The sequence below is a fragment of the Myotis brandtii genome, unplaced genomic scaffold, assembly GCF_000412655.1.
Source record: "Myotis brandtii unplaced genomic scaffold, ASM41265v1 scaffold9, whole genome shotgun sequence".
NCBI classification, from domain to species: Eukaryota; Metazoa; Chordata; class Mammalia; order Chiroptera; family Vespertilionidae; genus Myotis; species Myotis brandtii.
The window spans coordinates 845,143-857,271 of NW_005371693.1; the positions used below are offsets into that span (position 1 = coordinate 845,143).

The 12,129-nt window shown below is 38.6% G+C and overlaps 1 protein-coding gene across 3 annotated transcripts in view; it reads right to left on the minus strand.

The window, feature by feature from the left end:
- SFMBT2 (Scm-like with four mbt domains 2) overlaps positions 1–12,129 on the minus strand; it is a 186,186-nt gene that overhangs the window by 37,103 nt on the left and 136,954 nt on the right. For all 3 annotated transcript variants that reach the window (XM_014532599.1, XM_014532600.1, XM_014532598.1), the window contains 3 exons: positions 5,915–6,028; positions 3,865–3,907; positions 1,426–1,496 (listed from right to left, as the gene is read on the minus strand). In XM_014532599.1, coding sequence (XP_014388085.1) covers positions 1,426–1,496; positions 3,865–3,907; positions 5,915–6,028 — 228 coding nt within the window. The remainder of the gene's footprint in view (positions 1–1,425; positions 1,497–3,864; positions 3,908–5,914; positions 6,029–12,129) is intronic.

Consider the following 12,129-nt stretch of genomic DNA (forward strand, 5'->3'; position numbering starts at 1 on the left):
CCCTCACTATTCTTTCAACTTAGAAAGTGAACCAGGCAAGTGATTGGTCTAGTTCAGTGGTTGGCAAACTCATTAGTCAACAGAGCCAAATATCAACAGTACTTCTTCAAAATAGACTCGCCCAGGCCGAAAACGGACTTCTGCGCATGGGCCACTAAGTTTCAATCGCACTGTACGTGAGCGCCCGCAAGTGGTATTTTGTGGAAGAGCCACACTCAAGGGGACAAAGAGCCGCATGTGGCTCGCGAGCCGCAATTTGCCGACCACGGGTCTAGTTGTATCTGGAGCTGCCACAGGGAAAAGGAGAATTACTACACGGTAAGATATCACTCCAAACTTCTTGATGCCTAAAAACACAGACTGAGGCTTCACTTTCAGCCAAGGACTCAGGCTCTGCCACTGCTGCTCCAAGCTAAGCTACACTCACAGTGGCATTTCTGTAGAACAGCTGTTATAATTAAGATGGTAATTTAACAATCCAGGAAGTTTTGTTCTCATGGGACTTCAACTAAAAACCAACAGGTAACAAGAGGGAGTAAAATAACAATTACAGACTCTGAATGAGTAGCAGACACGATACTTTTAAAACCATTCTAAGTTTGAATGCTATACAACAGGCTAAAAAATTTAGTCTACAACTGCATTACATGGGAATTTTTGGGTAGGATTACTCTGCCCAGACGTTTAGGAAAAAACCATTTTAGTAAGTCGACTCATAAAACTGCTCTCTTTATGATAAAGATAACTTTAACTAATAGGGTTTTTCCACAGCATAAAGCTTTTAAACCTGAAATTCAGAGCAGGTTTCACTTTGACTAGAAAATAGAATTCTTAATCAAATATATTACTGAGTGTACCAACGTGTCTATAATCAGATTTGTGGTCAAAGGCTAATTCACATTTGCGTTTCCAAAGATCACTGTAAGATATAGGACTTTACATATTAAAAACATATTATTCACAACCAGTTATTCAAACACAGAGGGTTTTAAAAAACAATTCAAAAGCCTGCAGGGATTTAAGTATAAACCACTACGGTAAAAATGCAAGTGGAACTGACATAAAATGTAAAAAGGGAATGTCCGATAATTATTACTTTCAACTCCTTCTTTTTCTGCATGATTTTTCATGATACAGCCTTAAATGGGCTCATAATTTCTAATGAGCACATGGACCCTTTTCCTGTAGACCAAGAGAACTGTCTAGAGCTACTGACCAAAAAGCAGAAAAGAAGAGGCACAAAGAATTTAACTTAGAAAAAAAACACACATTTTTATAACGTTATCCATTAATAAGTAGCAACAGAGTACAAGAGAATAGGCTCAACGCTGAAATATTCACATATTGACCTAAAAATATATTCATGTCTCCACTCATAACAACAAATTGGGAAGTGACAGAGAGCCCTAAAATGGGTTCATTTACCTGTGGTTTCCAGGTGAGGGAATAAACAATGGTCATGAGGTATTTTCTCAACAGGCACTGTGGATGTCAATCTGTTGATAAAGAAAACAAAACTCTCATGGGTTCACACTGTATGGAAAACCATTGCATTCCAAAGTCTTTTTACAACTTAAAGCGACTATTAGAGAAATCCAAGCTAGGAGTCTAGTAAGATAGGATGTGTGCATCTAGGAGCAACCTCACTAAGAATATATAAAAAGATGATTTAGATTGTTCTCAAATTCTTGTAATAATCCTAAGACACCTGACCCTTGAGTGGTCATCACTGATTAATGAGGTTCTTCTAGGTCACTCCTGGGCTGATCTTTTGTTATAGAATTATAATAATGTCCTTAATGATATTTTAGACATGAAGAAACATCAACTTACATTGACTTTAATCAAAGTCAGATTTCTCTCTAATGCCTAATTGAAAACCACTTTCTGCTGACCTTTGGTTTTGGGTGACTGTGTTTGTGTGGGTCATGGCCACACTGAGAACAAGACCTTCAAAGAAAACCCATCAGTGATGGTTCTTAAAATGTGCAGTAGGCTTATTCTAAGACAAAAGTTTACATTCTAGTTCAGTAAAAAGTTGCTGAATAAATACAAAGCGATGTAGCCTTAGGGGGAAAAAGAATGGGTTTCACAGGGCGTCTAGGTTGGCTGGGTAGAAAACACACTTGAAAAGCTACATAAAGTTGAAGTAAACCAATAGGAGAGATATAAGTTGGGTCGTCTATGGCACTGGTTCTCAAAGTGGGGGCCTCTAAACTGGCAGATCAGTGTGACCTGGGAACTTTTTAGACATGCTGAGTTGGGTGTTTTGGAGATGGGCGCCTAGCTGCCTGTGTTTGACGAACAGTCTGGTGACTGATGCAAAGAAAGGGTGAAACCTGCCGATCCACGGACTGCACATTTAGGAGTTAGGTATTCAAATATGGATTCAATGATGAAACCATTATTTTATTATTTATTCTCTATTTTAATGTTGGAGTCACATTATTAACTTGATACACTGTTTAGAAATGAATGTGCAAGAAATTCTGTTATCCACATTTCAATAACAATGCAGCTATTATTCAATTTCATTTTATTTAAATTTAAACATGAAAAATGTGGTTTTTAATTTCATTTCCATCAGTAGATTAAGAAAACAAAAAGGCTTGGCAAGGGATATGTATGTTAGTATATTTTAGATATTTTCCAATATATAAAACTGTTACCGCCAGTTACAAGTTTCCAAAAACATACTGCTGGCATCTACACAGGATGCCCAAATACCCTTTTTCCTCATAAAATTTCAACTGAAATGTGAGATAATCTATACTTATTCAATAATATAGGACCTACAAATTTTACACACAGAATTCAATTTAACTGTCCTAAAAACCCTGAGAAATAGGTATTTTACAACTGAGATGCAAAAAAAATTAAAGCAACTTGCAAAAGTACACCCAGTTGGGAGGTGGCCAAGCTGGGCAGCAGCCCTGAAGTCTCTCTCAGCAGGCCCAGCCATGACTAGTGGCGGGGAGCATGGTAGGTGGGACTTCGTGGCCTCTAGGGCATTAAGAACCACTATCACAGAGAGCCATCTATATATATAAAGAGCCAGGGGACGTCACATCCAAAACAACAGAATGGATGACCGAACAGACTGAGTGGGGTGACCAGGCCAGCAGGGGGGTTAGTGAGGGATGACCAAACGACTGAACAAGCAGGCTGCGTGGTGAAGGAGAGAATTAGGCCACTTTATCTCTTTCTCTAAATCTGCCTGTTCTCTCCACCTATAATGTTAAAGGCCAGGAAATAAAAAGTGAAAACATATCGTGTCTCTGGGAAATTAATCAAGTGCAAGAAAGGCTTAAGGAGACATCCTATATAATAAAAGCCCAGAGACCGAGACGGCGGAATGACCAGAGACCAGAAAGACCATGGCTCCTTACCCTGGCTGGCAGCTCCCCAGTGAATGGTTAGGGGCGCTCAGGCAGGCAGGCAGAGTGGTTAGGGGTGATCAGGCAGGCCAGCAGGCAGGCAAGCGGTTAGGAGCCAGTGGTCCCAGATTGTGAGAGGGTGCAGGCTGGGCTGAGGAAACACCCCCCCCCCCCCATGAATTTTGTGCACCAGGCCTCTAGTCACTAATAGTGAGTGAGACTGGGGTCTCCTTCCGGTATGCTGAAGTGGAATCAAAGTGAGAAGTTAAAATTTTGAGTAGAAGTTCCTTTAGAAACATGCCCTGTGCCTTGCACAAAATAGGTGCACAGTAAATCATATTTTACTGTCATCTTTACTTCTGTGCTATGTGTTAGACTAACTCTAATAACAACATCTATGCTTCCCATCCTCTATAAAGACACTCCATAGTTTATCAGTTCATTTTTGAAAACTAAACAAACAGAAAAACAAAAAAGAAAAACTTACTGTTTTTCTGGTTGCACAACTGCAATCTTTCTCTTCTGTTGTGCTGTAAAACAGGCCAAAAAAAAAAAAAATCAGCTTGGTTAACTAGTTGGGTAAAAGCATTTCAAAAAAATGGCTTTAAAGCTGTTAGTTTTAAAGTAACAATTTAAATACTGAAAAGTTATTTCATTCATGCCACAATTTTATCTTAATTGCTTCAAGCATAAAATAGACTTTGACTTATCAGAAATGAGGTCTAAATAGAATTTAGTACATTTAATCTTATCACTACACACTGTCTATTTCATTTTAAAATGTGATTTAATAAGAAAGAAAAATAGCACACATATCATACCTCACATGAACACACCTGGTAAGATGAATTGTTGCAAGTACGATTATCCAGATGACTTTTTTTCCCAAAGAAAATGTGATAAGTCAAATAATGTTACCATAACGGCTACTCCCAAATTAGGATTAGAGGCATGTTCTTAAACTAAAACATTTATTATTGAAAAGAGGGTTGATATCTACCAAATGTGTCTATGAAATAGTAACATAAAGCAGTCAATAATAATTTTTTTGAAAAGAACATTTCCATTTCATATTTATAATTGATTAGAACCACCTTAACAAAGACAGACCAGAGCTTCTGGCATCTATTTTGGTACAAATATTCTTGAAATTTCCAACATAAGCATAAATTAATCCCAACAAAACCTCTAAAGCTGTTGAGAGTTGGTGGGTTTAGACTTAGAGGGAAAAAAAACAATGACTTGAGATTGAAATAATTATCCTGGGCTCAAAATTTTAGAAATATTTTAAAGTGAGGGGAATATATTACTCTCATTAGATCAGTCTCACTGAACAGTATGGTATCTGAGAGAGAAGAATCCTTTAAAATTCACTTTGCCTACAATCAGAGCTACCTTCTTTATTTCACACAGTGTCCTACCCTACTCTTGATGAATATCGAATAGGAGGACTCTAGCTAAGTTCCCTTCAAAATCTGTTGACATCAGGAAATAAAAGGCCAACTTTGAGATGGAACTTTCTCTATAGCAATGCTCTTAAATTATACATAAGTGATCCACATGTACATTTAGTGTATATGTAATATACACTCAAGTGTACTGCTAGAAATAAGTAAAGCTAGCATATAAATTACATTTAAAATATAAGAAATATAATCTGTGTCATAAAAATTAAAACCCCTTAGCTTTAAGGAACCAAAATTTTAAATAATATTTTTGATACACCTATGGTAGAATATTTAATGCCAAGGTTTATTAGGTTTGAAGATTTTCAAATGGTACCTTTTCAAGATAATGACCTATTATTATAAAAATGTACTTTAAAACACACTGTTGTACCTACAGCATGTCCCCAAAGAAAGTATGAACACTTTAGCAGGTGATAGCTCAATTTTCAAAATGAAATGTATTTTAATAAAAACTGCCTTTATAATTATTCAACATGTGTGTATACATTTTTTGGGACACCCTATATTTAAGTGTGTGTATTGTGGGACTGGTTAACCACTAATATTGTTTTTTCCCCACTAATATTGTTTTAAGTTGGTACCGGATGTGATGTAATGCTCTTTTCAAAGTACAGTTGAAATCTCACTGGTCAATTAGTGCTAATAGTAGTTAAGTGTTTATATCTATGTCACTAAATTATTGGGACCAATTATGACTCCTTTGGGGTAAACCTCATGAGAAAACGTAGTCCTTTCTCAGATATGATAATACAAAAATATAGTAGTTAGTCTAATATTTTTAATAAAAATAATGAGCTGTATACAAAACAGAGAGAAGATTCCAGATATTTATTTCTGCCTCTCGGTGACCTTCAATTGTCCCGTCATTGTGACTTAGTTTATCAATCTGTGAAATGTTCATCTCGTGCACTTAAAGAATAAATGAGATTTAAAAAATCGGTGCTCTGTGGGAAATTTAAAACCTTTTCTTTGTTTACAACTTGGCTATCTTATCTTAACAAAATTGCCTATTTATTCATGCTAACCCTGGAGGTTATCCATCTGGGCTCCAAACTAGGCGATACTTACGGACTATTTTGTGAGGTGTAGTCAAAGGGTAAGAATTCGCTTCACACCAGCCCACTGGGAAGATGTCCATGGATTCAACATCAACAATAAACTCTGGAGCAGGAGTCTGCAGGCCTGCATTGAAAAGTTAAGACAATAGGTACAAACAGGTTTTACCAAAAAAGACACTGAGGAAGACAGGAAAATACTGAGCAATCCTGAGACTGAGGAAAACATACTCCTGGGTATTAAACACAAAACTGACAATACCTTCTGACAGACACAAATGCCTGAAATATAAAACAGCAAGAGCACAAGGGGTTCAAATAGAGTGGAGGGGTTGGAAAGGAGAGATCTTCCAACTGAAAATGGGAGGAGGAAGTAACCCAGAAACAATGGCATCAGAGCCAGAAAAGCTAGAAGAGGGAACGAGTCTCTTCCTTTCCTCAGAATAGCTTTGAAATTAAAGAAATGTGGCTGAGCTTCAGGTGGGGGCCACAGGGCACATCTTTAAGCCACCAAGACATTCTTCACCCAGCACCAAGCAAAGATCAGCCTTTAGCTAATGAGAGTTAAACATGGCTTTCTCTATAACACCAATTACAAGCAGTGAAAACAGATGACACAATTCTCTAGGGAACATGTTCCTTTATAAGTTTGATTGGAGTTGATTATTTTGAACTCAGTTTTCGGCTTGCAGACTTTGGCCACGTCACACCACAGTCTGTATGTAGTGTTGTCTTTTTAGTGGGGATCTGCCTACTTCCTGTTTCATAATCATAATAACGCCCTGTGATAAATCAGCATCATAGCAGAACCTCCGAAAAGGAGGAGAGATCTGGATGCAATACCTGTATTAGCTAAAGTTTCAAGGAGCTCTAGCTACTGAGAGAATAAAACTAGAACCCAGAAAACTAGTGAAAAGAAGAAAATTCTACTCTGAATCAATAGTCCTTTAAAAAAAAAAAAACACTCTGAGAGAAGATACTCTTGAACCAAGAATCGAAAGATAAAGGATCTATTAATAGAGAGTGACTAATGGGCTCTGACCACTTAAATCTTAATTTGCTTTGGTTTCTTCACTGAGAACCAAGATGAAAATAACACAGTAGAGCCTCGCACACATCCAGGTCACCACACGACATCTGATGATTTTTTAATCATATCACCTCAAAAAGTTAACTTCCTGAAGCTAAATACCAGCAAACACAAAATGTGAGCTACAGTTACATTGATTCCCAACTTCTCAAATCTCATTCTAGAGTAGACATTGTGAAAACAGAGTATGTTATTTGATCAGTGGACGTTCCCAATTTAGTGTCATACCAAGATAGTGATGCATATAGTGCAATCTGAATGCAGATTCTGGTATATGTGAGCACTGAAAACAGATTCGTAGACACACATATTATCATCGCTATTAGTCACTTTAAACTTTTGATTTGTTCTCAAAGAAAGCAATTACTGTTATTATCAATCTTAACTTACTTTTTGCTTAATTCTCCTATAATTTAAAAGATATATGCTAAATAAATGCAATCATGTTTATAGGGATTACTTTGGAATAGAAATCATTTGTCTCATACAACTCAACTGTGAAAATTAATAAACAGAAACCTCATTTAAATTTTGTAATTAATTTGAGGAAGAGAGAGAGAGAGAGAGAGAAAGAAAGAAAGAAAGAAAGAAAGAAAGAAAGAAAGAAAGAAAGAAAGAAAGAAGGAAGGAAGGAAGGAAGGAAGGAAGGAAGGAAGGAAGGAAGGAAGAAAGGAAGAAAGAAAGAAAAGCGTGCATTTGTTGTTCCACTTGCTTATGCATTTGTTGGTTGATTCTTGTATGTGCCCTGACCAGGACGAACCTGAAAACTTGGCATATCCAGATGACACTGTAACCAATTGAGCTACCTGGAGAGGGCAAACAGAAACCTCATTTAGAATGGAGGTTAGAAGAGAGAACTCTCACCCAAGTGTCACTCAATATGCACTCACTGCTGATCCCAAGGGAAGAGAGGTACCTGCATCTGACAGGAAGTGGTACTACTGTACCACCTCGCAGGAGGAAGGGTCTTCCTTCCCCAATAACAGCTCAGTCCATGAGAGACCACCGCAACTCAGGCGATGAGAAGTCACTATACTTGAACTTTCAGTTGCCTCCAATAGACTCTTCCTTTACAACAGCCCCTCCCAACTGCAGAAAAGACTGCTTCTCTCCTTTGTTTCTGAACTTCCCTGGTGTGCCATTAGGCCACATATCCAGAATTACAATTCTTTGTTGTTCCCAAATAAGCCCATTTTGATGAAGAAATATTTGTCTATTTGTTCAAGGTCAACACAATCAATATTTAACCTATTTGTCAAATAAGTAAAAAGACATCCAAAACAAACAAAAGGTAAAGAAACTCTCCACGTAGCTCAAAGGTGGAAGTGATTTTTCTTGTCCCCAAGGGCACACAATTCTCCAGAGGTTGCAATGAAGAGGGTTGTTGGGTTATTTCCCCATTACACAGGGGATGAAGATGTTCTAGTTTTCAAACTCACGAAAATAGTGTGTGTTTCTCAGTTACTCAACAATTTTGCTCACAAATTGAATTCAGCTACTAGATATGTTTCTATTTACATTTGTACCATATTTACATTTAGGTACAAATAACATTTTCAAGGTCAAAGTGGCATAAACTGAACTTTATAGCTTATTCCTTCCTGAATTATGACTTTTGTCTTCCAATGTTCTGCTAGTTCAAACATCACATCATATTAATGCTTTAATATATACACTCTGTAACAATGTATACATTAATACATTTCTAAGGCTGTCTTTACAGTACTTTAAAATTCTTTGATCATGCTTTCTATTCAATTAAGCAAATATTTATGAGCTGCAATGTGTCAGCTACCATATCCTCAAGAAAGTTATAGTCCTGTCTTCCTTCCACCCCCAAATCCAGCCCATTAAGGCAAAAACTAATAGAAAAGTGGGTTCTTTGTCATCCAGGGAAGATTTCCAATCCTGTTCTGAATGATGGTACCAATTCTTTATTTCTCTTTATCAACCTTATGAATCTGGATACATCTGGCTGGACTCGGAATAGTTTTTTAGAACATAATCTCTTATAATCCATTAAAAATGTATACAGTGCTCTTTTCTTGATTATTCTAGGATTGCCAAAACCACGTATGCAAAGCTAAATGCTCCAGTAAGGACCGCTGTAACATATTTATCAATTCACAGGAAAATCTCTTATAAATGACACAAGACTATGGCTCAATCTCTGACTTTATTTCTGCTGCATCAAGTCAATATGGACTCTACTTATTTGTTCTTATCCAGATCCTTCATTTAAAAAAAACTTCAGGAAGCCTAAACCTCCATCTATGGAGAAGAAATTAAATAACTATCACACATCCATAAGATGGAATATCCTGCCTCTATGAAAAAGTATAAGAAACCTCTTTATATACTTATATGTAAAAACATGTATGTATAGTTGAATACACAGTGCTCGGCAGGGTGCAGAATACTCTGTATATACAGTAGGCTACCATCTGTTTAAAAAAGAAAAATAACATATTTTTATATGTGCATGAAATAAATCTGGAAGGAAAAGCAAAATACTAATCCAGTGGGTGTCTGCTCAAAAAAGAACTGAGTGGCTGTAGGCTGAGGAGACAGGAGAGGTAGAGAGAATCTGACTAAAGATAGTTTCACTTATTTGGGGCCTTTGTGAATGAATTACTGATTTTACAATGACAACCTCACTATCATCACAATAACAACAACACAACACAAGATATTCAGAGAAGGAAGAATATGGATACACCCTAGCATACATGAATACAGTATTGCCATATAGGTCAGATTAATGAAGGACAGGTTACCTTAAAAGGGAACAAAGCTAAACTAGGAATTATTTCACTGCTAAGAGGAGAAGGACTTTCCATACTCAAAAAGCAATTGTATAAGCACCTAAATTTGTAAGAATCACTTTGGAACCTTAAAAAAATATTGCAATTTGCTGTATCCAGAGACTGTGTCCTCAGACCAGAGGCTACCCTCCACTTCTACAAAACCCCACTTGCCCTTCTAATTACAGGGACTGTTTCAGGGTTCAATACAGCAGATGACTCCGGACCTTGCCATTGACTGTGACCTGCTCTACTCAGAACATCAGGATGAAAGAAAGAGACGGTTTGTGATGACGCTGAAATCTTGGAAACACAGCCCTGTCACATTACATAATTGCTTCATTCCCAGCAAACTATGGAAGAGAACAAACATGGCGAGCACAGGAATAGCAGATGTTACTGGGGGACTGGAGAGAAGAGGGATGTGAGGGAAGAGACTAAGAGCCAACTGTGAGAAAGATAATGTATTTTCATTGACTCCAGTATTAGAACTGGAACGACCCCTCCATCTCAGTTAAAAGCTGGGATGGGAAGAAAGGCAAAGGTATTTAAGGAAACAAGTTCACCTTGTTCAGTGCCCTCATTAATAGTTAAAGGTCACACCAAATTGTGATGGGCTCAGCATGTGATTAAGAGGTAAAGCACTAGAAAGATGAAGAGCTGGTTGATTATGGTGAGCAAGCAAGAACTGGGTGCTGGAAACCCCATGAGCCATCTATCATGCTTCTTCCATTGTCAGATGCCCATCCAGGAGTAGGATTTTAGAGTATCCCTTTGTCAGCTCCGGAATTAAATTCCCAAGGAATAAAGAGAGGAGCGAAACTGTGGCTGGCAAGATCCAGATGTGATAGAATACAGACAACCTAAAGGAAAACAGCAGAAATAGAATTCAATGTGTGTGTGGCAAGAGAGACATATACACTCACAGGATTGCAAATACTTACAGCACTTTCCCAAGTGTTTAATCCTCACCACAACCCTAAAAGATAGGGACAGCCAAGAAGTGGCACACTCAGGTTTCCAATCTAAGTAGTCTAGTTCCAGAGCCTCAGAAAGCATATAAGGTGGGCAGCTTTCTCCTCCTCCCCCTTCTCTCCCCTCCCCTCCCCTCATCTCTCCTTTCCTCCCCTTCCCTCTCCTCTTCCTCTCCTCTCCTCTCCTCTCCTCTCCTCTCCTTTCCTCCTGCGCTTGTTGTTTCTGGTTTATCTAGCAAGTCATATTCCTCTTAGGGCCCCATATCCCTTCTGCAGAATTCCATTATGAGGTAACCATTGCCAACTACCACAAAGGTGAAGAGCCAGATCTACCCTCTCTCTACAGGCAGATGATATCAGGCTCAGACCTTTTGAACCAAAATGAGGTCAGTCAGAAGTCACAATCATCACAACGGCAGCTTGAAAGCCCAAACTTTGCTTTGGTTCCTGCTGCAAAGCCTCCTGGAACCTCCATCCAAAGGCCTTCCTCCCAGATTCCCATTTTTTTGCGACAGCCAGAGCCAGTTCTGTTGCTGGCTACCAAGTACCTGTCTAACTGCTCGATAGCTTGGGGGACAAAGCAGATTTGTTGTGATGAAGGCCTGCTCCCAGGGACAGCTCCCACTGCAGGGCCACCCTCTCTGACTGCAGGAAATTCTGCCCCATACCCTGATCTGCTGAAGCAGCTCCCAGCAACAGTGCCTCCTGCAGGCCACACCTCTTTAAAGGTTTTAACCCACCCACACTGACTAGAAATGTAATTCTTTTCACATTTGCATTTCCCTTTGTTTCATTTTAGCAAGTCTAGCGAAATGCTTTTTAACCACCTGACTTTTTCACAAATCATGGGAAGGCTTAAGGGGCAGTTTTCTGTACCTGGTCTCCTGAAGAGAAGAGGTTGACTCACAAACGTTTCTTTGAAACCTGCCACACTATGCCCATTTGACCGTTACAAACTCCAGTGTGCGTGTGAATCACCTGGGGAGGGGACTTTAAAAGGCAGACCCCCAGGAATCTACATTTTAGTAGGACTCCTGTTGACTGTTGGTTATAATATGGAAGGTAGTTTCCTGGTACTGAACCAAGCATATGGAAAAACTGACCAAGAAGTCTTCAGATTTTAGCTGACAAGTATAAAATACCTCTTGTCGTTTCAAAATTTGGTTTGCAAAACAACCGTTCTTAAGGGGCTGCTGTATCCTACATCACTTTCTCATTAGGGACCACAGATTTTATTTATTCCTTATGTTGATTCAGCAAACACTGCGTGAGCGCATGAACTCGTGTACAAACACTGTGCTATGTGATAGGCTATAGGCGAGGACGGGAGCATAGCCCTGTGCAATGGCTCACAGCACCA